Source organism: Amblyomma americanum, chromosome 7, assembly GCF_052857255.1.
Source record: "Amblyomma americanum isolate KBUSLIRL-KWMA chromosome 7, ASM5285725v1, whole genome shotgun sequence".
NCBI classification, from domain to species: Eukaryota; Metazoa; Arthropoda; class Arachnida; order Ixodida; family Ixodidae; genus Amblyomma; species Amblyomma americanum.
The window spans coordinates 43,042,937-43,068,677 of NC_135503.1; the positions used below are offsets into that span (position 1 = coordinate 43,042,937).

The window sequence follows — 25,741 nt, forward strand, 5'->3', positions numbered from 1 at the left end:
CCAGTGAAGTCTCTGAAATGATAGAGGCCCTACATGAAAGGTTACCAAGCATACTTTAAAGGTGTTCAGACGGTTCTCACTTCAAAAGTGAATGAGTGTATTTTGTTTGCACTACGGCTACGATGAAGGTGCCACTGTTCCAGTATTGACGCCAAGTTCCTCATTGAGGTGCTAGCACATGCATTTGAACTGTTTTTCTTTGCACTAATATGAGCGCCATATTATCAGCTGAAAAACAAAGCAATGTGTGCCAGTTGAATAGGTAGAACGAAACATATCATGTGAAGCCAGTGCTTCCATAATATCAGTGCAACAGGATCAGTAATTTCTGAACAAAGAATTCCCTATGGCCAAATGGCTTGAGCATTCTTGAAGATTGTGCATGTAGTATTTTAAATGTTTTTCATCTCATCAAAAACATGTTAACATCTATGACACACCAAACTTTCTAAGCAAGTGCGTGGAGCTTCCTGCAACTCACGTGGGATTCACAAACAGTTGGCCACCGTACATTACTTGGTTATTCTTGAGAATCTTCTGTTTCAGTCCACTTGGTGCAACCCCAGAATACCTGTTTGACATTGACATTGCAGCTTTTGATATTTTTGCAGTCAGCTCTGCATGAGAGGTACTAGAGATACTTAAAAGTGCGCAGAAAAAAAAAGAAGTGGTCACTTTTCATATGAGCATAGCCACTAAACAACATACGAGATAAATTTGGTCCTTCAAAAGGTACAGCAGAAGGACTCATCCTTAGCCAGGAATCGAAAATTCATGTCTTCTTGGCGGTTGAAAAGCTCCCAATCAGCTGAGATTGTATTTCGGCCACATTAAAACTGAAAGGTTCCTTTCTGAGTTAAAACAATTAGTGAAAACAAATTTTTTTACCAGAACACGAAGTTGTAGTTTCATAAAATTTTGGTCCTCATGTCAACAAGTTGCTGCATGATAAACCACCACAATTGTGTAAACTGTAAATACTACCTCATGGTGACTTGCTCAAATTAAAGATGCTCAATAAGCCTTATTCTTTAATGTTTATGAGAATGCACATGAAAATTAAAAGCAGAAATTGAAAAATGTGCAGCAAGACTTACGATGCCTGAAGTTCCGTTCGCTTAGAACTCATCTTGCGATATTCAGCTTTGATATGATATACACAATATGGACAAGTTGACCTGAGAGAAAGAGGGTTTTAAGGGATATTAAAAATTCATGCACAGGGTGCGAAGCTGCACCTTCACGATGCAATGATTTGCAGTCACAATTGTTCACTGCCCACAAGTCTCCTGTTACAAAAACACATAGAATCAAGTTGTGCTTTGTTTAATTTACCAAATGAGTAATGCACGCATGCTCTCATGTTCATACTAGGCGCACATGCGAGAATGAAAAGTATTAGTAAATTGCGTATTATTCTGAACTGCGTATTAGTAAACGTAGTTCTGTCAAGTAAGAATGGCTACAATCCCTGCAAAGATTGGTTTATGGTTTACGGGCGTTTAACGTCCCGAAGCGACTCAGGCTATGAGGGACGCCGCACTGAAGGGCTCTGGAAATTTCGACCACCTGGGGTTCTTTAACGTAAACTGACATCGCACAGTATATGGGTCTCTTGAATTTCACCTCCATCAAAATTCGACCGCCGGGCCCGGGATCAAACCTACATCTTTCGGGTCAGCAACCGAGCACCATAATCACTGAGCCACCGCAGCGGCTAGTCCCTGCAAGCGTTTTCAATCTTATTAGTTCTGAGGAAACTAATTACTTTTAAAAGGCGCTGCAGAACCCTGAATTTCTTGGCTTCCATATCTTCCTCTCTAACATGCGTGCAAAGAAGAGCATGCAAATGCATGGCTTCTCAGAAAATGCCCAAGTTCACCTAATAAAGACTAGCTGTAGAGCGAAAGTCTGTTATTAGCAAATACAGTATGGTCAGTCCCAAAATAAACACGGTTAAAAGGAAGAGTGACGGGTAAGCCATGTGTGGATTTCGGTGCTGGGAGAATTCAGTGTCAGAACTCCTGCTCTACAGAGATTAAACTTACAGGGAGGTACTTACATGTTGACTACATTGGTACATGCCTGGCCATCTCTTGTTTTGCCTCTGCAGGTGCCAAAATCCTTTGAGGTTCCCATCAGCATCACCTTTCCAGGGTGATCAATACTGAGGCAAACTTCTGTTCGACTGCTCTAGAAAATGACATAGTCCAGTAGTCCAGTGAAGTTTTTGGCAAAAGTAAAAAGAGAATGTACATAGGCACGTTTCTTGAATCAAACATTCAGAATTGTGAATTACAACAATTTCAAATATCAGAGCTTGACGAGAAACATTGACAAAAATTTTGATCAGAAATAAAGCAGACCAAAATCGGGAAAAGCCTTAAGATTGCGCTTTGCATACATCCTGATGTACTAGTCAGCCATTTATAGTGCTTCACCTGTGATGGAGAAGAATAACGTGCACTGAAATGAAATTTGTCATAATGCAGCAATCAAATGAAGGAATGTAGGTTTTGAAGGCGAAATGGGTTTTAGCCATGGAAACTTACATAACTGTCTTTGTTTGGCATGATTGACGGATTCAGAAAGCCGACCACAGAGCCAACAGACGTTTTCCAGTGCTTCTCATGTACGTCGCCAAAGAGGAAGATGCAGACTAGATTTTCACAGTCCTGCAGGTCTGTCAGCTTCCATATTGAGAATGGCTTTCCCTGCAACCACAGACAGTTATTGATTATTCAATAATTATTCAAAAATATGTACAGTCAAGGTCCAGCAGGTGCGTGTGTCTTTTTCGTGAAAAAAATGCCATCTAATTCAAACTTTAAATGTCCACTATCACAAAATTCAAGTTAGGAGAATCACAGGTAGGCTACTAGCACTAATGGTCATGCTAAATGCAATAGTAATAGTAAGATTTTATCATTTCGTTCAGGCAGTGCTACCTATACCAATGGACACTACTGGTTCCAACCATGTCATTTCATGTGCCAAATGGCGCAGGTCTAATACTGGCTGTGGCAGCCATGTTTCGGTTGAGGCGAAGTGTAAAAGACGCCCGTGTGCTATGCAGTGCTAGCGCACATTAAGGAGCCCCAGGTGGTTCAACGCAATTGGAATCCTTTACTGCGGCACCTCTTTATCTCTCTGTTAATTCACTCCCTCTTTCATCCCTTTCCTTGCAGTGTGGTTGAGGTGCTCACTGAGACATCAGACAGTTATTGCGTCTTTCATTTCCTCATAACGAACTACAAAAGAAATGACGCCAGTAGAGTGTGTATCACTGCTGAAGGAAGGTGCCGCTGAGCAGGCAGAAATGGTTGCAAGATCTGTCTCACTAGAAAAGTGCAGCATTGTAGGATCTACACCTAATGCATACTAGTCAGCCACCAAATTCTCAAAGCTATCAGCATATAAGAATGAATTGTGGGTGGCCAGTGCCATTGCTGGTAGTAGGATTGGCTAATTGGCTACTGTGACCAGCTGGCACACATGTCCTGACCAGTTGCACATCATTCCTGGGTGTGAACAGCTTGATAAAACCTACCTACAAATGACTGACTGATGAAATAAATATTTTTGGGATGGCTATATGACATAATCACTAGATGCAGATACTAGGTCCACAAACCTGTATGGTATTATTGACACAGAAAGAGTGACAATGATGTTGAAGCTCTCCAGGAAATGAAACACAACATACATGAATAGGATGCAGCCGTTCAAGGGTATCATGTGCATGAAAAAAATGCCAACCAGAATTAAAGAAGCATAGAAGCATATTTCTACTGTAAGATCGCTCATACAATGCCCCCTCCTGAGCACTAGTATAAGCCAGTTACAAGACAATTCAAGTAAATGATTATGAAAATGATGCTAAATTTTTACGGTGCAAGGGCTGCTTTGGCCAAAGAGTGCCATGGCACAAGGTAGTTTTCATGGCACAAGGTGGGCTCGAAGACCCATTTCCAAAGCATTTCTCCCTAAAGAAGCCGAGCACCTGGCACGGGAAAGTTTGTATATCACCGGTGGGCACCCGGCGGCCCTGGGGATCGAACCCCGCATGCAAGGCGAATGCTCAGACCACTAGGCCACCGCAGCGGTACTGTTTCAAGTAAATAAAAGCTTAATGTTGGCGCAAATTTCAAATGCATCCTTTAATTTGAACCTTGCATAGTTCAAACTACTCTGCCATGTTCGACCTATTTGATATGAAAGTCAGCAGTTAAGTTGGTACTAGCAGATTGACAACCGATTCTGATGATGCTAAGTCGATCATAGCTCAGCGCACAATGAAATAACAAGATACTTGAGCTGTACAAATGGCCAAGAAAGGGCATGGAGTGCTAAAGTATAGTCTAAAATGATAGCAAGGACTTTCAGGTGCTGAAATGTGAAGGTTTTGTCGGCGAAATCTAATGACTAAGGGGTCGCACATACGTTTTTAGATGTTTTCGGTGGTGACTTGTTGACCAGAACACCTACAGTAACCCAGTCAATGTCTGTATTCTTCTGCTTAACAAAACTCGGAACCATGGACATCTTGACCATTTTTCTTCCAGTCATACGAGCTTCCATAAGTGTTGATGATACAACGGGTCGTCTGGAAGAGTAAAAAGCAACTGGGTATGCAAACAGCTGAAACACAGTCTAGGCTTGCTAGCTAAATTGCTTGGTAAAGTAGCCTTATGATACAATAGTACCTGATCTAAACAGAGTCGGCACAGAGTATTTTTAGAACTACTGAGTTTTTGAGCTTTAGTTATTTGAGCATAATGCAACACTATTTTAGGTGTTGGAATGGAATGAACGAGGTACTGGGAACTTGTTTCTTTCAGCGATCCCTCATTGCACATTACAACGATTGGATCCGTGCTCAACTGAAAGCAATGCAGCAGGAAATATTCTGAAAAAAAAAATAAAAATCGTGCAGTTATGGCTTCCCAACAGCAAGCAAAGCACAAGCACTGCACAACAGATCACAAACGTGCCAGAAGGTCCTAACTGTGCTTATGTTACTGAGGAAATGTCTCGAAAAGCGAACAGTACGTTGAAAAATGCCATAAGTAAGTTGTTAAAGGCATCGAAAACTTACATTATACGTATACCAGAATAGGGGTCCCTCACGCCACTGCCATCAAGCTCGCCGAGTGGAAGGGTGCCTTTGGGCTTATCTTTCCCTAAAGATTAAATGAAAGGTGAGAAGGACGATATACGTGAATAGAAGACCGAAGGAGTGCCATCTTACATGTTTCAGCAGGTCGCCTCGATGAGAACTCGGACGACTTTCGGCGGTCTTCCAAGTTTCTCTTAACGCTTTTGCCAAATTTACTCAAACTTGCCTCGGTTGGATACCGCTTCTCGTCGTCGGAGGAATCTGTGTCACCAGAATGTACGACACTCTTCTCCAATGAAGCCTTTGCCTCCAGCTTGCTGTCAGCTTTAGCCGAAAATATATCTGCATCTAAGAGCTTTAAGGGCGCTCGGGTGGTGACAGGGTTCTTTGAACTGCTTTCACTGCAGTTTATTTCGCTCGAAGAAACGTTCCTTGTAACTGCTATGGCACTTTGAGATGAATCTTCTTGACGAGTAGATCTCTGGCTTTCGAGTTGGCGTTGAAGTAGGGCCATCTTTTCTTGCATTTCACGCAGTTGCTTTTCAATGTCCGCAGTTGAAGCCCCACAACTCGGCCCATTTTCGTTCTTCTGATCAGAGGAAGTCTGGTTGCTCTTAGTATTTGGGGGATTCTGATCTTCCCCCGACTCGATAAGCTCTTGTCCAAGCAGTTCATCGAGTGCATCCAGGTCCAACTCCTCTGTTGAGAGAGGGCATTAAGTGCAGAGTAACAGGGTGAGAGAACGCCGGCCAAGGCGCATATATTAAAAAATTTACTTACCGTCCATGTTGCAGCAATGTGGTCAACACTTACACCAAGAAACAATGCTACCAGCAACAATTTATCGTGCAACCTCCCCACGCTCTTTTACCACACCACACGCTACACACGGCTCTCCGTCTTTTCGCGCGCTTCTTGGTAGGGGCGTGATAAAATAAACAAATGTTAGCAGTTTCCGCCAACCTTCCACACTTCCAGCTTGTTTCACTGTTATTGCCACTTTGCTTCCGGCACCAAATTATTTTATATGATACAAATTTGGTTACTTATTAAAAGTGTTGCGCAACTTTCATTACTTTCATTATGTCTGCAACACACACCAGGTGGCTTGGTTTCGAAAACATGGTTGTGTGTTGATGTGTGAGCATGATCGTTTCAGAATGCGATAAAGTTTTTCCACGTAAACTGTGGCCAAACGCAACTTGACTCGTGCGCAGCAACAACAGTGAAAAACTTAGTGATGTGATCTCGCTGCGGGCGCGTCGTGTAGGTTTGCCGCATGGTTCGCAAAAGCTAGCACGCGCGCATTTTTTAATTTCGTGCCTACTCGTGAACTCTCCACGTAGGAGTTCGCTCAGCAAGTGGCAACAGCTTTCCAGTACGACATTTTCGCCTTCGGCATGGTCTGCCGCAGCAAACCGGCGGCCCCGCACAGCTGCGGTGTTAATCGTGTGGACGCCAAATCGTGCAGGATCGCGTTAGCATCGTGTGGCTGATCACGGCATCTGCTGTAAACAGTGCGATCGGACAGACCTCGTGTCTGAGTGTTACTGATTGTTGTGCACGTTCGATCTCCGTAACGGATAAATCGACACCTCCCAATGGTGAGTAAACGCTTATCTGCAGCGTCGCACCGTTTTTGTGTGCTCTTGCGGCGAAAAAGACGAGTTGGTGACCGCCCACGCTGGTGGCGACGACGATAAAGAGAGCGCGTTTGGACCGGCCGCCACGCTCCACACCTTTTCTTCTTACGTCGGTGCACAGGATTTCGAGAAGAAAACGGAAGTCAAAGGCAAGAGCTGGCGCAGAGAACGGGAGGAGAGAGGTCGGCGGCAGCAAGCCCGGGCTTTGCAAGCTGAAAAAGGCGACCAGCAATGTGCGCCCCTGTCCGGCAATAGTGTTCCGCACGGCGCCGGAGGCGATGTTAAACATGGTAGCGTAAGCCCTTTTCGCACGCGTCTGGCGCCTTGGTATCGCGAGCTGCGCCACTCGTCTTGATTCTTTTTTCATTTTTTTTTGTTTCCTAGCCGATGACGTCACACCTGGTGACAGTTCAGGTGACAAGGTCTCACCAAAGCGTGCGGACAGTTTACCCCCCGAGGAAACATCTGAAGAAGTGGCTATCAGTTCGGTGGAAGTAAGGATCTTTTCTGTGAATGTTGATTCCCTGATGAGTTTTTGTTTTGTTGGTGGGCTGTGCTGTTTGTTGGCATTTCTTGGACGCCTTTTGCAACCAATGTTTGCTTGTATCTTTTGTTGTAAATTAACATTATATAGACTGTTTGTTTTAAATTGTGGCAACAGGTATGTCTGTAATTTCGGGAGATTAATTTGTTTTGTTGCTGTTTTCCTAGTCATGCAAGGCATTCAGAGGATGACCTCATTACAGTGAATTCCATATGCATGCATTGTTGTAGGGTCATACAATGGGAACATATGCCAGTCGCTTCGATCCACTTTTCTGAGAAAAGTGAAAATTCTTGTCAATTTGCCAGCAGTTAGTTGGTTTTTTTAATTTATGTACTTTCGTATTTGTTTGTCATAGGACAATGCGGCTGCTGCTGAAGAAACGGAAAAGGTAAGTAAATTGAGCTTGATATTGTCTTTTTTTTGCTAATCTGTTTTTTTTTTTTAACTTGTCCTCCAGGCTGTGTTTGATGCGTACGTGACAGAACTTCAGGAAAGACTAAATCTGAAATTGGAACTTCGGAACAAGAATTTAGCAGCATCTGGTAAGGCTGTAATTCCTTCCCATTGCATGAACACATTGGGTTTTGTTATCCTGGTCCTTGTCCACTACTGTAGTGCCTTCCACTGTGCACATAATAATGTGCAGCAATTTCATTCCTGTAGTGGGTTGCTTATTCTAGTATACATAGTTTTCACTGACGTCGTAGCGGCTGCCACCTTTGGGATCAGAAAGTGCAGTAAAGTTCTATGCGCTTGGTAATTCATTTTTTTCCAACCATTTCTTGCATGCACTATGGAAGCTAGCCACAGTACCCAAAGATGGCGCCCATAAAAACTATCTGTAGAGCGCTGAGTGAGGTACAGTTGCAATGTGCCAAAATTCGATAGGTATCAAAACGCTTGAGGTGTTTGGAGAATTGAGCTTTTACGGAGTGGGTGCAATGTGCCCACACAAGGAGCCTTTCATCATTACCATTATCATCAAGTCAGCTAGCTCACTACAGGTTGAGCGTCTCTCCCAATGCTCTCCAGTGAACCGTATCATGCATCAGCTACAGCTACCTTATCCCTGCAAATTTCGTCATCTCATCTTCCTGCTTAACTCCCTTTTGCCCCTTGCTATGTCTGCCTTCTCTTAGAAAGCACTTAGTTACTATAAGGCAGCTTTTCTGCAGTCTTTATCTAGATTGACATCGGGTGACCGTTTTGCGAGGGAGCACACGCAGATAGTTCTTTACGTGAATGCACCAAAGCCGCGTCACATTGGTACAAGGTAAGCGTTCACAGTTCATCATTCTAAGCAGCACAGAAAGCCTTCATTTACCTTGCAAGACAGGTTGTAGACGCTGACAAACATTTTTTTCCGCTGACAGCTGTTCCAGCCGGCACCACGCAGCAGCTCTGCTAATAGCTAGTACATCCTGTTTTATTAGAATGGCCAATGGCACATACAACAAACCCTGTTGCACACAAGACTTCTGAAAGAAAAAACAAAATCATCAGGTGCTAATCATGCTCTCACAATGGTCCTTTGTTATTTCAGGCAACCGTCCAGAAGAAGCATTCTTCAGCAAGCTTGACTCAAATCTGCGGAAAAACACTGCGTTTGTAAAAAAATTGGTGAGCTCATTCCTTTGTTTTGCTTCAAGTAAATGCTCATGAAATGTTCTGCTTGTGTCCAGAAAACTATCTCGGAAGCTCAGCGGGACTCTCTTCTGAAGGACATGGCTGGCTTAAACCTTACCAAGTACATAAGTGAAGTGGTATGTTAATTTGGTCTCTGTTTCTTACATGAGTAAAATTAGTATGGCTGCAACAATCTCACCCACTTTATTTTTCCCACAGGCAGCAGCCATAGTGGAAGCTAAACTCAAGGTAAGTCTTATTGACCAATGTATTATGTCTCGGCTGCTCCCCCTCTTATGTAATGCCCTAACCCAAAGGCCTTTAAGGGTAAATAAACGATGAGGAGGAGGATGCACTCTTTAATGATCACCAGAGATGTTGGCGTGGTAGAGGAAGGTTAACCTCCAATTAGTCGTGTTTCGAGAGCCAGAAAAGTAAACTAAAATCATGTTGCTGATAGAACTGTGCTATCCATAAACTTCCGGATATGTGCTTTGCTGAGCAGTCATTCATGTTTTTCTGTTTACTTTATTTAAAAAAACTTTTAAGCCAATATGTGTTTATGAGAATTTTGAGTGCATTGATTTTAAATGCAGTCAAGAGCTCTGTGCAAAACAAGAAGGTTCGAAATTTGCTAGTGGCTAATTGTTAACAAAGTGAAAACCTAACAGCAAAGATGGTTTGTATTGCTACCTACTTTGTGCAAGTTCTAACTGTAGCATCATGACAACGTTAAAATGATTATCCTTTTCTTTAGCTATGTGAGTGGGTGTAGTGTTGTCAGGATTTATTTGGCCAAGCTTTTATTTCTAGCAGCTCATATCCTAACATGAATGCAAAAAAAAAAAAATGTGCAGGCTCTCAAAAAGTGCCAATACTCATTAATGACTGGCTGTGGGCAAAGGAAAGGTTGTAGTTGGGGCATGCATGGATTGAGATGCTTGGGGAATCCATTTTGGGAACCCTTGATCTAGGGCGTTGCTTTTAATGGTTCATTGCACTCTGCCTTTTTATCCCTTCTAGATGTCTGACATCCAGACTGCCGTGGTTGTGTGCTCATCTTTGCACCAGCGCTATGCAGAGTTTTCAACTCAGCTGCTTGAGAACTGGCTCAAGGCACTGCCATTGAAAAAAGATGACAAGGTTGGTTCCTGCAAACTGCACAGCCTCTCTCTTTACTTAAAGCTAGCTCACCAGTGTGCCAAGCCCCTTGTAAACAGTCCTATTGGATAGGAGTAGGTTATCTGGCAGAGCTTTGTCTGGTAGACCCAGGAAGTAGAGGGTGACAGGAGATAAATAGGTTTGAGTTTTGTTATTATGCACTCTGTTACTAGCAGTGTTTTTCTGATGCACTTTGATTTATGTACAGCTTTTATTTTTTTCCTTTTCTTTATTTTTTGTAAAAGTTATAATCTACTGCCTTGTTGGTGGCTTCCGGGGCCCTGCCAAGCTGTCGGAAACAGCTTTGTGCACGGAAACCTGCCAGAATGTTTCTGGGAAATAAATGTAATTGGTTGAAATACAAGTGCACAGTGATCTTCCATCTTTTCCTTACTTCCTGTCCATGCTTATGGACATGTTTACCGTATGTGCTCAATTATTTTTGTTAAAAAAAATTCTTGAAATGAGCACTGCGTTCAGTTCGTTAATTTTTTTTCTCCTGTGGAGGGATAGCAGACCACTCAAAATATCGCAACAGAATGTTATCTGATAATGGTGTGTTGGCATCAGGATTTGCTCTCACTGCACGTCACTGCATGTTGCAGCAACAAATCACGTTGATGCGTGCAAAAACTCTATGAAAACATCCATTCTTTTTTTTTCAACGTTGGATTACTTTTTTTTTATTGTAATGTCAGAGGACACCACTGGTTGCTTTGAAGAAGATAGAAATGCAAATGGCCTAGTTAAGGGTGCTTGTCGTGAAACAAAAAAAAAGTGCATCGAAACATGCATTTAACATGGGGATTGGAATCTAGAGGCCATTACCTCCTTTGGTTATAGTCAAATGGATGATGTATGAAGTCTGCAGTGTCCATTCAGTCCATCACCATACTGTAAGCCACCCTTTCTTAAGTTGCTAAAAAGTCATTGTTTCGTGCTCATATGTTCAGATCTCAATAATTTGAAATGAAGGGGCCGTAATTTTGTTTGAATTATGCATAGTTTAAACTGACAAAGGCCTTTTTCAGTATCTCCAATGTCAGTGGGAGCAAAACTTCGGTTTGAACAAACTGGCTGGTCGAATTAAATTTGTGCAGGAGCACCATTCTTTCAGAGCTGTGTTAGGAAGTGTTATATTCAACGTGTTGATGCTAGAATGCAAATAGGCTTTTAATTTTTGTTCATGATGAGTTTTGTTACTCCAGTTTTCACAATTTCACTTAATTATGTGTACAGTGTGTGCTTCCCAATATGAACTGGTATTGTGTTCTTTGATTGAAAGACAGTTGGATATGTAGCACTGGTGTCATCAAGTTTGTTTGCTTATTTTACCTATGAAAAATGTTCTTGACTGCAGTGGATAGGCATTGTCATTGAATTATGCAGACATATGTAAATGAACACCTTTAACCATACAATAATGACACAAGGCTTGTATTAGAAATTTGTAGGCTCATATCTTAAACCTAAGTACCTTAATTTGCTGAGCTATTCATTTATATATTTGCACTCAGTGTCAAAACTCATTTTTGTAATGCACCTTCTCAATGTGAATCAGTCCATATACTGGAGACATTTTTAATTACTGATTCCTTAATTCTTGTTGAGAAATGTTGGTAACAAGTCTACTTTTATTTTACATAGTGGTTGATTGGTACTTGCAGAACACTTGTCATCTGTTTGCTTAAGTGTCAGTGTGCCTTGCGTGAAACTCAGTGCCTTGCTAAATAACCAATTATTTGTTGACTCTTTCAGGCTACTAACCTCAGCAAGATCAGGGTGGACTTGAGATTCTTTGCCGAGGTCAGTTTCGATTTTGTGCTCTCTTTGAAATTTTTGTAGCCCGTATGATGACAATTTGTGTACCTTTAATTATTTTTTAATAGAACAGAGGCATGGGCTTGATGACTACTCGCACTGAAATTGGGAGGAAACCTCAAAAACATGAATGAGGGAACAGAGTGCAGTGCATATACGGCTGTAACTTTGAAGAATTATTTGCTGAGAGAAAAGGGTGGAAAGTTGCTCTTCATTTCATGTCATCTGCTTTCATCCTTCTGCAGCCAGTGAGAGATGGCACTGTGGATACAACTACTGTTTTTTGTTCGGCATTGATGCATATGATGAGTTGCAAAATGTCATTTCTGTACAAAAGTTGAGCGCAAACAATCCAGTGTTTCAGCTGTGAGAAGCATTCCAGGAGGGGCTTTGAGTGACACAAGTCTGCACGCCTTACTTGTTCATATCCTGCTGTCCTCGTTTTTACCTTCAGCTATATCTGAAGGTTGACATAATTTTTTTGACGCGTGTCCTTGTACAGTTGCTAGTGTGCGGAGTGTTCACCCAAAAGGAGGGCCTGCCAGTGTTGAGAAACCTGCTGACATTCCTGACAACGAGCGACCGTGAGGAGCACAACAATTTGAACATCTTGATCAGCTTCTGCAAGCACTGTGGCGAGGACTTCGCGGGCTTGGTCCCTCGCAAGATCCGCATCCTCGCCCAGAAGTACATCCGTGACGTACCAATCAGTGATGTGAGTGGGCATCATTTTCTACAACAAGAGTGTGAAGTTATTTGTGGGAAGGGAAACAGGCTGCTGATTGAGAGATGGTGCTAATTAACTGAACATTGATTGCAGGACCATTAATTACTTGCTTAGTCTCCAGTGATATAGAGAAAGCATTTGCGCTGGTGTTTGTGATCTGAAAGAGGAGTGGTAGGTTGAACACCTGTTACTGAATTTTAATGAGCATTGAACTTCATCTCGTTATCAGAGCATTTAGAAAAAGTGGATCTGTCCTCACTAAGCCAACAAGCCATTCTTGCAGTTCATGCGTGTTTTACGGTCGAAGCTTTAATATAACGGGGAGGAAAAGTGGGTTGTGGAATTTGGAGCAGGTCTTCGGAATCGTGTCAGACGGTGTGTTTCTTTGTGAAAGTGTAGTGGCCGGTTTTTCTGTCAGCAGGAGTAATGCAGGAGTCGGGCACATACTTTTTCTGTTCTTGGGCTTTCACCATTCAGTAAATTGAGATGATACAAACTCTGTCAAATGCAACTTATTTCATGACACAGAAGAGAATAAGTTCTCAGGCCATGAATAGCAGCTTGCCAGTATTCCTAAAGAGGAGAACGTATAACAGTTGTATCTTGAGGTGTGCAGCTTGGTTGGGATGGGTGCCGAATGCTGCGGGATGGCTGGCGAATGCTGCGAGATGGCGGCGATGCTCAGAAGCCGAAGTTACATGGCCAGGCTGTTTTTTAGTCTAGCAATAGGGGCCCACCAACCGTCGTCACGCCTTCCGTTATGCGCATGTCACCGGTGCACAGATAGCGATGCACAATGCAATAAGCGGGATTTTTGTATGATCGGTTACCCTGCCGGTGGCACATCGACTCCGCATCCCATTCGGGAGCCCTATGCGAAATTCCGCAATCAGGCTTTTCCGCATATGACAGTTGACCGAAACTAGGTGACGGAGCTCACGCTAGAAGAGTTGTGAAGGCAGCCGGACGAGTGCCATTAGTAAGGCCCCTAGTTTTCCTCGATTCCCCCCAAAATCGCGTATTTAAGTATTTTTTTCTCGGAATTGTGCGTTAGCAGTCCTATTCTCTCTTTTGATGCTATTGTTACAGAGATCAGTAGGAACAACATTGCAATGGAAAAATGAGTATTTTACCTTATTTCCATGTGTATAACGTGAGAACTCAGTTGAATTTAAAAAGAAATATTGTTACAAATATTACGCCATTTCAAACTGTTCAGACCAACCGTAGCCGACCTCCCCCTCTCGTCTCCCCCTCTCGTCTCCCCATTTCCGAAAAAAAAAATGACAGAAAAGACTGCACGCTAAAATGCAGAAGCAGCGGATATTTCAACGTTATTTAAGAGGCAACGCATCGGATGCTAGCGCCACAATCGTGCTAATCCTGTGTCTTCTCTTTCTCAATGACTCGCACTGCCTCCTTTCCCGATTCGTAAAATGCCGCTCACTTTGCTCTGAAAAGCTGGCTTCTCCTAGCGGTTTTGAAGCTTGGCGGCGAAGGTCGCTTTAGCCACCTTGAAAATGCTTGGGAAAAAAATAGTTCACACTGTATACGTACATACCTTGACTCCGATTATAACGCGAGGTGCACTCTGAAGCATTGTTTTATGTTTTAAGCTGAATTTTGCAGATTCTTCTTTCTCAGTTCGCGGAATTTAAAATTTTTCGCTTGAGAAAGTTAGAGGGTTTAATTAACCATGGGTGTGGGCAGTAAGCACGAAACACATGGAAGGATCAGTGAAAAAATATTAATGAAACCCCGCGCTTTCACCTTGTGATTGTTCGAAGTGGGTGGTCGGCTGTCTTGTTTTCATCAAGTATGGTTTGTGGGAAAGGCCACTTGCGAAATTTCAAATGACGTCTGAGCTGACAGCATTTGAATGTGACTGGCACACACGATAAACGGCGGGGAAGAAAGCGAAGAGGGAGCTTTTGTACTGTTTTTCTCACATTTTAAACTGGATCTTCAGATAACTTGCCCAGCATTGTGTTTTGCCACTCTTGGGTTTATGAAAGTTCAAGGGATTATTTGGTCAATACTGAATATTTGGAAATATTTGGATATCCGTTTCTTGAATCGAATATAAACTTTATAACAAGCATATCTGATTTTTATTCGAGTTGTCAACCTTCCTGCACCTTGCTGATTTTATATGTGTAGGATATATGCTTTTCATGTCTTGTCATAAAAACCATGGCCCAGTATGACCAACTCTTGTTCATGTCGTTATTAGTTTGCAATACTGCAAATTTTGACGTGCACCTGCATATTGTAATATTGGTGCACTTAATGCACTTTGTTGGCAGAACAAGTCAAGTTCAGAGAGAAAGGATGGCTTAGAAGTGCTTGAGATTATGGATCTGCATTTCACCAGAAGGATTATTATTTTTTGGGACAGTTTTGTCATTGTTAACTTGTAGCTTTTACCCATGTGGATGCTTGCATGTTTTGTGGCTTGTGGCACGAAATACGAACTGTTTGGTCTTAGACTTCTCAAAGTGAACCCTTTCTGTGGCACTTGTTTTACATTAAAGCTGCACGGCTCACGTTCTCTGACGCACATTGCCTTATGCATATTTGCTAGCATGCAAGGGTTAGCTTGGCATTTGCATATTGTGATCTTTGTGGTATTTGTGTTACCTGTGGGGCCTTCCTGACCGTTCATGAGCCTACTTGTTTGGTGCAGAGGGTACACTAAGAAAAAGGCAATGTTGCTGTACTGCGACGAACTGATTCCTTGCCCGTGGCTATTAGCTGCGCCAGCACACCACAAAAGAATTGCTTGTCAACCACTCTTGCAAAATTGCATAACATAGAACTTGGTGCAAGTCGCTCGGTTCATCTCTGGCTGTGCAGTTTTTGACTCCGGACAAGCAAAAGAGTCTGCTGAGCATTCTGCGAGAGTATTACCGCTCGCTCTGCCGGCACCTGCTGCGTGACCACCAGAACCTGCGGGGCCTGGAAGTGCACAATCGCCGCGTGCTTCAGACCAAGGGTGAGCTCAGCGGGGAGCAGAAGGAGAAGTGCGAGGCCGCTCACCTGGCCTTCCAGAAACTGCTCGCAGGGACCCAACAGTTTGCGGTTGGTGTAGCAGCATGTCTGCCTTTGGTGTTGTGCTTGCTGTGATTCTTCACAGAAAATCAGCACTGTTCTTGCTTGCTGTTTAACATTTAATGGTCTCTACAGAAACTGATGAGACAGCATTCCTCTTTGCTGTTAGGCATGCTGTAATTCTCCACAGAAACTTACCAGACAGTGAGTGTTTCTCCTTGCTGTTGAACGTCCTATAGTTCTCCACAGAAACTCATGAAGAGAGTGTTCTGCCTTACTGTTAAGTATGCTGTGACTTGCGGAAACTTATTAGACAGTGTTCTTGCTTGCTCTTAAACATGCTGTGATGCTCTGCAGGACATAGAGGGCAGCATTATAGATGGCATCAGCACACTGCTAAGAGTGTAAAGCATGTTTTCAGCTAATTAGAGGTCTTCTAAGAATATGTACCGAAGCTTTGCTGTAACATAGTATTGATGTGGAGCTGATAAAGCAAGCAAGCTAGGCATCACATTGAAGGAGATTTTATGATGAGCTAGTGCTTTTTGTTTTAGAACAAAGTGTAAGTGAACATACCTGGTTGCAGTGCATCTCTGGTAGCACACGCTTTCATTAGAGGGCTGTGCGTTGCATACAGATTCTCCTCTTTCTTGCTGCTAGCTTTGTTGGAGTTGTGGGACACTTGCACGTCCTCATTCTGCACCATTAGCTGTTTTGTGCGTTTCCGAGGTGTACTTATTTTATGCGCTGAAAAATTGATTCCTCTCTTCAGGACGTGTTAGACGAAGATGTTCCTGACTTGCCTATGGAAGGTAGGCACAGTTTCTTTGGGCACTGTTGCTTAGTTATTTTTTTCAGATCACGAAGAAGTAATGACTTCTAACTTGATGTTTTACTAGAAATCACCACACTGGACAATGATGCTGCCACACTTGACATCCATAATCGGTTCAAGGGGGGAGAGGTAAGCACCTTCTTAAACCATGGCTTCTTGTTTCTCGGCTGCCAATACACCATGATTATAGGTCAAGGCCTTCATTAAAAAAAATACACCACACCATGCTCAGTCCTTGTCCTGTGTACAGTCGAACCTCGCTACAACAAACGTCGCTTCAACGAAATTTTCGCTTTAACGAAATATTTCTAGTTCCCCGTCAGATCATCATAGAAAGTAATGGAACACATTTCTTATCACAACGAACCATTTTTGGGGTGCATTTCTGCTTCAGCGAAATTTTTGGTATGCGAAGCTGGGTTTAAAAATCTATCTTACAATAAAACAAGCATATTGCCGCCCATCTGTGTACTTCCGTAGGTTCACGCTGCTTTGTTTCACTAAACTTTCGCTGGAACCAATTGATCCACTCATTCAAACGCACATGAAGACCGCCATTGCTTGGTGGTGATGACAATCAGGCTGGGTGCCTTGCGACAAGGCGCGGGTGCAAGCTCCCGTTTTCTTCTAAGCCAGAGCCGCAACCAATCTGTCACCAAAGGACGCATTAGCCTGGTAACAGCAGCAGCTTGTTTTCTCTAGATTTTTTTCACTCGTGCTTGTGCGCTGCAATCGACACGAGCATGGCGACTTTGTCTACGAAGCGGACGTGCCTTTCTTCCGAGGAGCTGAGTGATGAAGCCATTATTGAGGGTGTTCGCCACAGCGACGCATCATTGGATGATGACAGCGACGCAGAGGATTTAGCACCACCATCTGCACTAAATGTGATGGAAGCATTTGATGTGCTCCGCAGATTTATTGGTGCTCATGATGACGACGTTGTGATGTAACTGCTTACCGAGTGCGAAAGTCGCGCCACGGCACTCGTGCCAAAAAAAAAAAGAAGCAGAAAAAGGTGACCGACTTCTTTGGAAATAAATGATGTTTTGGGACTATGTTGTCCAACCTGACAGTGTTTTTGGGCTGTTTTCGCCGCATCTAAATTTCTGCTTCAACAAAATTTTTCGCGCACCCCATGAAATTCGTTGTAGCGAGGTTCAACTGTAGCAGCAACAACACGTAAGGCTACGGGCTGTTTGTTTTTCGTGATGGTATGCGACCATTTTTACTTTTCTTTTCTTCAGAATAAACAGCTAACCCTCGATACCCTATGCTTAAAGGGAACCATAAATTGGTTATAATTGTGCTGAGTTCGAATTAAAGGGCACCTTTTTAATACACCTGGTGTTGCTGCATCCAGAGTTTCAGTTCAGATGAACGGACATTCAAATTAAACGAGTTCCGATTCGCGAGAGTCCATTAGTTCGATTATGATGGCATGGACTTTTTGCAGAAGAGCAGTGCCATGAAAAAGGTTTTTAGTGAATATTCAAAATGTGCATTTTATTTTTTAATCAAATGGTCACCTCCAATGTAGAACCTTTCCTGATTGTTGCAGCCCTGAGGTATGCTTGAAAACGCTCAGTATGTTTGAAGCCAGTTGACAAGCCTCACTCCGGAGTGCCTAAGAAAGGGACGTCCTTTTGTTTCAGCTGGATGGAAGCACCTCATTGTGGGAGGATGAGGAGACGCGGAGCTTTTACGAGAATCTTCCTGACCTCAAGGCATTTATACCTGGGGTAAGCAGCTGTGCAACAGCATTATGAATAGATGGGACAACGCTTGTGTGCAGTGATCATTGTCTCAAAATCTGGTATGTTCTCTGCTGCCCTCTGTTGTAGTTTTTTGGGTCGGCAGCACTTTCAACCCTTTGCCTGACATTTGCTATAACCTTATTGTCACCTTTCGTAGTGTATTTCTCATTCTCAGTGTATTGCCCTATTCTGTGCAAAGTAACGAAACCAGTGCATACATCACGATCAGTTTGCTTTTGGTGTTGTTCTTGCATGGCAGATCTTGTTCAAGGACAGTGTGCAGGCTACCAACACAGTGTCATCCATGGAGGATCCTGTCGATCTGTCTTTGGAAGAAGGTGAGCCTCCTGCAGAAGTGAAGCATTTTTACGTGTCGCGAGATGTGTGCGCCATTTTCTTGTAAATGTTGGAGCAGAGTTGAAGTGACAGGTTTATATACTTAAAGAGGTGGGGACGCCTAATTTTTCGTTGCATGTTTTTTCTTTTCAGTAACGTGCAAGACATTCATAAATCTGGATCTCCACGTGCAACTTGCATGTGCCTGTTGAATAATTTATCTCTAAAGTTTTTCTCCAAGTGTAATTTTGGCTCCGGTTTCAGAAGCTAAGTGGTTACTGTGCAGTCACTTGTAGATTTGACATGCCGCATTGGCTAAGTGGGTATGGCATTCAACTGCTGAGACCAAGGTTTGGCCGCATCGGCCACATTTTGACGGAGGTGAAATGCAGACGCACCCGTATGCTGTGCATTGTTGGTGCAGGTTAAAAAGCCCCTGGGCAGTTGAGATCAATCGGAAGCCCTCCACTATGCTGTCTCTCATAGCCCACATATAGCTTTGGGATGTTTAACTATACCATACTATACCATACCATACCACAAGTAGATTTGAGATCACTTGAGGCTAAGAAAAAGTGCAGTATAAATATACCTAGCTGTTTGTTCAATTGCTGTCATTCCAGCTGCTGGGGCTGGCTAGTGTTAGGTGGAGCAAATTAAAATGACCAAGCAATGACTTTAGCAATTTTTGTATGCCTCGCGCAGCCTCGAACGTACTTGCGATGTCACACTGAATGTTTGGCTGCCGAAACCAAAACAGAGACTACATAGGAGAAGGTTGAATTACAATTTACTATTTACTTGGCATAGGAAAATTCCACATTATGTCTTGTGCATTATGTTTGGATCACTTGTGCTACGTTTGGATCACTTGGAGAAGAAAGAAATTCTTGTTTGCATGCTTGTGGTTTGTGCAAGTTCATGATCTTTAAAGGGACTTTGGCACTAGTATACTCTATCAGAATATCAGCAGCAAATCACTTCCTATGTCCTGTGTATCTCCAAAACAACATTGGCACTCCATCTAATGTCTACTATATAAGATTAAGTCCAACATCATTTCTATACTACTTGCTGCTTGGATGGAGTCATCAACGCCATTTTATGATTGGAGCTACATAAACTGTATTGATTGAATGATATAAGATTTTTTTCAAAGGCGAAGCAAGACATGCTAGGCTCACAGATTAACGTCATTTATTCATTGCACTGCTTTTAGAGTTCTTGGATGTCTCCTTATGCCAGAACATTTATTTAAATGCTGTATCAGAGTGCTTTGGCATGTTTCTAGTTCAATTTTATCTTTTCTGTTGTGCACAGATTTACAGAAATTGGAAATGGAAGGTGCCCTCGAGATCGAAGAAGAGAGAGAGAGTGCTCGCTCGGACGACAGCTCCAAATTGGAGGAAAAGGATTTAACTGAGACTCTGCTGCAAGAAATTGAAGGTTAGCCAAGAACTGTTGGTTATTGTATTGTTCACACTGAAATTAATGCCATCAAAAGATGCCATTCCGAAAAGTTAATAGAAGGTTATCGATGATTGCTGACTATTGAAAAAAAAAAAATGATGCTCACAAAGCTTTGGGCACTGGGTTTGGAAGGCGAGGTGTAATTAAAAGGCAGCTTACCATATTTCCTTGTCAAAGTTTTTTCTAGCTGCCTTGCTTGTGTGTCGGCTCTTGATTCACTGCAAGCCTAGAGTTCATTTTTACTCGTATGCCATTAACGAAAAACTGCAGCTCCTGATGAAGAGCCTGCAGCCGGCACTGGCCCTGGCACTGCCAACAAGCTTCTGTTGGATGGCTTTCTAAACTCCTTACTTCACTGTGTCAGCCGGGAGATGGTTGACCAGGTAAGCTCCTCCGGGTTCTTTTCTTTATTTTCTGAGGCTCTTGGCTGTGGCTGTGTCAGTTAACTTCCCATATATATATATATATATAGAGTCATTCAAGATCTTGTCTGTCTAGCTGTATTCAACTCTGTCCAGTTTTCATTCTGAGTAAAAATCGATTGGTTGGCTCTTTATGGCTATGTTGATGTCTGTTCAACAGCAAAAAACTGCATTTATTGCTGAGAGGTGTTTAAAAATAGAACATATTTTTTTTTTTTTCCGTTATTCGATCCAAACTTGTGATATCGATAATGGTGAAGAGGACTCTTTGGCCACCACTTGAAAGTGAATGGCTATGTGGCCTATCCTAGAGACTATTATCAATAACAATAGCAAAAAGAATTGAAGGCACTGCAGCCTTGCTTTAGTGGTATTTTCTAGAAAGACCAGATTTCAGGGAGGGTCTTTTAGTAGGGGAGCATCCTAAAGAGGGTCATCTTCAGGAGCTTCACTTGAGTAGCTTGAAACAACATTTCAGGTGGCATAATATTGATTTAGCACATTAAGCATTTCAATCACAGATGAACCTAGGCATAGAAGTTATGATTATTAAGTGTGTTGGTTTATTAAACCCAAAACATTTAATAATCACATCACCTCATACCACCTTGTGTTTGGTGCATTGTGGCTTCAGCCGCTGCCGCACCATTACCCCCCAACATCTGCGCTACTTCAGCAGTACTGTGTACTGTTTCTACTGTTGTCAACATAATGCTGCTAAATTTCTTTTCATAGTCAGTCAGCGCAAGTTAACAATCATGAAAGATTTCATATTTGTATCAGTGCTCACTGGTAAGGTTCACCAGGACTAGACTATTTTTGTGTTTGCGTCACATGTTAGATGCAGGCGGCGTCTATTTGCAGGGGAACTTAGGTTTTTTTTTTGTTTAATATATTGTGGATCACATTGGCATCACATTATGACATTTTGCAAGCTGGTGCATGTGATTCTTGCACAGAATTACTGGTGCGTGCATAAATAGCTTGGAAGTGTTAGGTGGCCCTTGTTGCCTGAACAGAGCAGTAAGGTTTGTTTGGGTTCTTGATTGGAAGGGGCTTTGTCAAGCTGTCTGTATTTTTTTTCTACTCTTTTTTTTTTCAGGCGGCAGAGCAGTTTTGCATGAACCTCAACACCAAGCCCAATCGCAATAAGCTTATCAAAGCTCTTTTCCTTGTGCCTAGAACAAGGTATGCTTCTTGTTGTTATTCATTTTTACAGCGCAACTTGCATGACAGTGTTGGGCAGGTTTTTGCATTGTTGGGAGTCCGCGCAGGTACATAGTGCAGGTGCACAAGCGTTGTAGGGTAGGTAACAACTTTATGATTCATGAAAGATCCAAGTAAGGGGGGGGGTGGAAGCAGGACGATGATGGGCCCTTGGGCCGCTCTAGACTGCTGGGCACTTTTGTGCTTCGGCGGCCCCTCGGAGCCCAGTTCACTGTCAGAAGCTGTAACTCCGGCAGCGAGCTGCACAGAGCGGCCTCCCATCGCTGCTGCTGCTGCTGCTGTGTACTCTGCTGTGCGATGAGCATAGGGGCTTCTCTTGTACAGGCACAGTTTCCTGATTTAGCCGTGACAACACTCGCTATAATTCTACCTACTGGCTTGCCATGACTTTGTCACTTGGCCTGTGAATGTGCCACATAGATCAGTCAAAGCTGATTGTTCTGCTGAATGATTTCAGTGCAGATGTTGTCAAGCAGCAAAAACACCACCGTATATATGTTTATACATACAGTTGCTGCTGTATCTTTCATGGTTGCCTGATAACTTCTTTTTAACACTTTGGTGTCAGTCTCATTCAGTGCATTAGTCCCTGACATATGTCGGATAGTAAGGGCTTTCCTGTGTTTAATACAGTGGTTTGAGTGAATGAACTGGCCATCAATCCATGTAGCCTTTTATTGTGTAATGCTTTTTCGTGTCTGTGTTTGTGCCAGTCACAAACATCAGTTGTGCTCAAGGCATGTTTTACAGTCTTTTGCATAAAGCTTGGTTGAAGCTTTCACCCAAATCAGTTCTTTTTGATGAAAAGTGTGTTCGCATTGTAACTGCGAGGGTTGAGAAAGGAGGAGGAGCAGGGGTAACCAGCCCTCATTTTTTTTCCTCCTCTTGCTTGCAATCCAGGCTGGACTTGCTGCCTTTCTATGCTCGATTTGTGGCTACGCTCGCACCCTGCATGCCAGATGTGGCCACGGACCTGGTCAGCATGCTCAAGCAGGACTTCAAGTTTCACGTGAGTACTGCTGAGCATCGGGAAGATTGTGGGGTCGGTGCCTGGAAGTTCTGAAAGCAAGAACTTCACTGAGCTGGAGCAAGTACTGCCGCGAAACTCGCAGTCCATTCATTTCAGGGGTCATCAGACATGTGCTGATAGGATACGTTCCAAGATAATCATGTTGAACCTGTGATAGTTTCTTTATGGAGATGGCACTGGACTACCAGGTGCTGCTAATGGCTTAAGAAGTGCTTACACAAAATGGCCGTAGCTGATGCTAGGTCAGGGCAGTTGGAGGTCATTGAGATGGACCTTTGTCATGCAGTGGATGGAGATCAGTGAGGTAATCCTTAGTCATTAAGTGGATATGCCTTAGCTTATGATAATAAAGAAGGGTTAATATGGTGCCTTTTGAGACTTGTGATGTTGTGGCTTTCCTCCCCCTTGGTTAGATTACTTTTTTGTGTATTTTCGTAAGGGGGGGGGGGGGGGAAGGGGGGCATTGCTTTTCTGTGTTTTTATTTAGCAAGTATTCAAGTGCACTTTTTATATGTTTATCTATTAGCTCAAGAAGAAAGACCAGATCAACATTGAGTCCAAAGTGAAGACAATGAGGTTCATAGGTAAGAAATAATGTTGGTAAGAAGTTTTGCTGTTTTTTTTTTCATCTATGTTTACACTAATGCTGTTTTTATTTTGTTTAGGAGAGCTTGTGAAGTTCAACATTTTCCCCAAGTCAGATGCACTGCAGTGTCTGAAGGCAAGTTTAACAACAACATAGTTATAGATTTAAAAAAATTGTAGTGTTGTAGAATTAGAGCATGCTATACTTGGTATAGTGCCACCAATGTTTTACTGCAGGAAACATGTGTAGCCTAATGCTGGCAGCTTTCTTTTTGAAAAACCTGAAACCAAGATATTTGTGGGTGGTTTACAGAATGTTGTGTATAACAGTGTCTCCTGGTTATCTTCTGATGAAAGCGCATTCTTCAGCGCGTTTGGTTCAAGATAATTATATTGCATGACGTTTTCATGCAGAATCTTCTTCTGGACTTCAGCCATCATTACATTGAGATGGCGTGCAACCTACTGGAGACCTGCGGTCGTTTCCTATTTCGATCGCCTGATTCACATCAGAGGACGAAAGTTTATCTGGTGAGTCTCATTAAGCAGTTTGTAATTGCATCATGTAATCTCCCTGTGCTCATTTGATTGCATTGGTTTATTTATTCATACATATTTTTTTGGCTGGCTCACTTCATAAAAGGGGTACGATTTGGCCAGATTTGGGAAGTAAAGCAGGGCTTAAGCACTGATTGCTGTTGCAACATGGCATACTGTTGCAAGTAGTCGAGATAAACATGTGGGAAAGTCCCCAGAAGTCAATAGACTTTGTGCTTGCTTAGTTATACCAGAGTCCCTCAATACTTTTACTGGTCGTGAAACTCCCCCGGAAGTTTGATATAGGGACAAGAGTGGCCGCTAGGGGCGCCCTCGCCATTCTGGGGGCATCGGAGTGAATCCGGCACTGGCGCTCTGTGGCCTACGACGGAACTGAAAAATGCAAATAAATACATTTCCGGAGTGATTCTACTGTGAGAAGGATGTGTGTCCGGGCAGATGAAGGCACAGACAAAAATAAAACTTTTTATCAGCGCACTGGCGGCTGGCGAGCCCGGTAACACTCAGCAAACTCACACGCAACTGATTGCGCAGCTAGCCAGTGGGCTTAGCTCGCGAAATGCGAGTCCCTATTACAAAAACAAATAAGACAGGTGCCAGCATGGTATGTGCTGGCTAGTACTTAAGAGACAGAGATGATCACCTGCCAGTCCGATGGAGCGGGGCTGGCGCGCCCGTTGGCCGTTCACGGTACGAGGTGCTGTGCGCATACATGCACCGGCAATGGGCGCAGGCGCCTCTGGCTATGCTTGCTCGCGTGGAGACAGGTATATGTCTGGTGGCAGTGCTCGCACTACTTGAAGGAAATTTGGGTAAACGATGATTAAGGGGACTTAGTATTAAATCTAGCTTTAGATGGAGAATTTTGATGGCAATAATAGCATGTTATTTATGCTATGCAATACACAATGTTGATAAAACATTTTTTTTTCCTAAAGCATTTAGTGCAAATTTCTGTAGCCGATCCAAGGCACTTTAAAGACTCGGACTGGCCTTAATGCCTCCCGAAAGTGCAATGGTTACAACTCGCGACCACGCCTGTCCGCTATTTCCTATATAGACGCTTACTTGTAAACATTTATTTTCCCTTTTATTAAATTTATTTTCTTCGTAACTACAATCAGTATGAATGAAGCAGGGATGCAAATTCCGGAATAAGCAATTAAGACCGAGTGCTGTTTCGTATGAATTTCTTGCTTTTTAGTTTTTTTTTTCACTGCCAGCGCCTTCGTGCAACATCTGCCTTTAAGGTTGCCTATACAGTATTTTGTAGTTTTCATTCTGCTTTTATTCTGGTTTTTATTGCAACTGTTCTTGATAATTTATCAATACAATCAAGTAATTCTTCTTCATGGCCGAGACCATCATTAATAAGGTAAACTAAGTGAGAACCGTTTCCAATGTCAAAGATGAAGAAAGTGGGGACAATAGTTTTATTCGTGAGAACAGGACAACAATTTTAAAGCAAAAAAATCACACAGATCTCTTTATTTTGCAGAGGCGTGACAGAGCTACATAACTCTGAACCGTTTAACCATGTTTAACTCAACTTTTAACTCAATGTTTAGCTCAATCAACTTTACCCAGAAGCCTCATGTCACTTTCTCGTAGGTGAACACTCTTCCTCGTGCTTATTAGATATTTTATTAGACACAGCACAAGAAGCCGAAAACCGCGAGCTCACATGCCACGCTACTTCGCACTGACAGCAGCTGCCACCTTCGTTCTCGCCTCCCCGATGCCCCCCGGCTACACGCAGTGCCACACTGCGGCCGCCGCTGGCAGCGTACAAAGCTCTCGCATAGCATTACGGCGAAGCTTCATGA

At 42.9% G+C, this 25,741-nt stretch overlaps 2 protein-coding genes across 2 annotated transcripts in view; one reads left to right on the forward strand and one right to left on the reverse strand.

The window, feature by feature from the left end:
* Window positions 1-6,050, reverse strand: part of Mcm10 (minichromosome maintenance 10 homolog) — a 28,365-nt gene extending 22,315 nt beyond the window's left edge. The window contains exons 1-8 of the mRNA XM_077631961.1: window positions 5,900-6,050; window positions 5,252-5,818; window positions 5,099-5,183; window positions 4,444-4,606; window positions 2,553-2,714; window positions 2,063-2,193; window positions 1,098-1,178; window positions 482-571 (exon numbers count right to left, since the gene is read on the reverse strand). Of these exons, the coding sequence (XP_077488087.1) occupies window positions 482-571; window positions 1,098-1,178; window positions 2,063-2,193; window positions 2,553-2,714; window positions 4,444-4,606; window positions 5,099-5,183; window positions 5,252-5,818; window positions 5,900-5,906 (1,286 nt within the window). The 5' untranslated portion in view covers window positions 5,907-6,050. The remainder of the gene's footprint in view (window positions 1-481; window positions 572-1,097; window positions 1,179-2,062; window positions 2,194-2,552; window positions 2,715-4,443; window positions 4,607-5,098; window positions 5,184-5,251; window positions 5,819-5,899) is intronic.
* A 155-nt stretch (window positions 6,051-6,205) lies between these two features.
* The window catches only part of Upf2 (UPF2 regulator of nonsense mediated mRNA decay), a 34,527-nt gene continuing 14,991 nt past the window's right edge, over window positions 6,206-25,741 (forward strand). Inside the window, exons 1-23 of the mRNA XM_077631960.1 lie at window positions 6,206-6,723; window positions 6,884-7,052; window positions 7,147-7,256; window positions 7,665-7,697; window positions 7,767-7,851; window positions 8,853-8,929; window positions 8,992-9,072; window positions 9,155-9,184; window positions 9,959-10,078; window positions 11,855-11,902; window positions 12,420-12,632; window positions 15,501-15,725; window positions 16,468-16,507; window positions 16,595-16,659; window positions 18,186-18,272; window positions 18,547-18,625; window positions 19,944-20,069; window positions 20,364-20,476; window positions 21,618-21,703; window positions 22,643-22,751; window positions 23,299-23,356; window positions 23,438-23,493; window positions 23,772-23,888. Of these exons, the coding sequence (XP_077488086.1) occupies window positions 6,721-6,723; window positions 6,884-7,052; window positions 7,147-7,256; window positions 7,665-7,697; window positions 7,767-7,851; window positions 8,853-8,929; window positions 8,992-9,072; window positions 9,155-9,184; window positions 9,959-10,078; window positions 11,855-11,902; window positions 12,420-12,632; window positions 15,501-15,725; window positions 16,468-16,507; window positions 16,595-16,659; window positions 18,186-18,272; window positions 18,547-18,625; window positions 19,944-20,069; window positions 20,364-20,476; window positions 21,618-21,703; window positions 22,643-22,751; window positions 23,299-23,356; window positions 23,438-23,493; window positions 23,772-23,888 (2,130 nt within the window). The 5' untranslated portion in view covers window positions 6,206-6,720. The remainder of the gene's footprint in view (window positions 6,724-6,883; window positions 7,053-7,146; window positions 7,257-7,664; window positions 7,698-7,766; window positions 7,852-8,852; window positions 8,930-8,991; window positions 9,073-9,154; window positions 9,185-9,958; window positions 10,079-11,854; window positions 11,903-12,419; window positions 12,633-15,500; window positions 15,726-16,467; window positions 16,508-16,594; window positions 16,660-18,185; window positions 18,273-18,546; window positions 18,626-19,943; window positions 20,070-20,363; window positions 20,477-21,617; window positions 21,704-22,642; window positions 22,752-23,298; window positions 23,357-23,437; window positions 23,494-23,771; window positions 23,889-25,741) is intronic.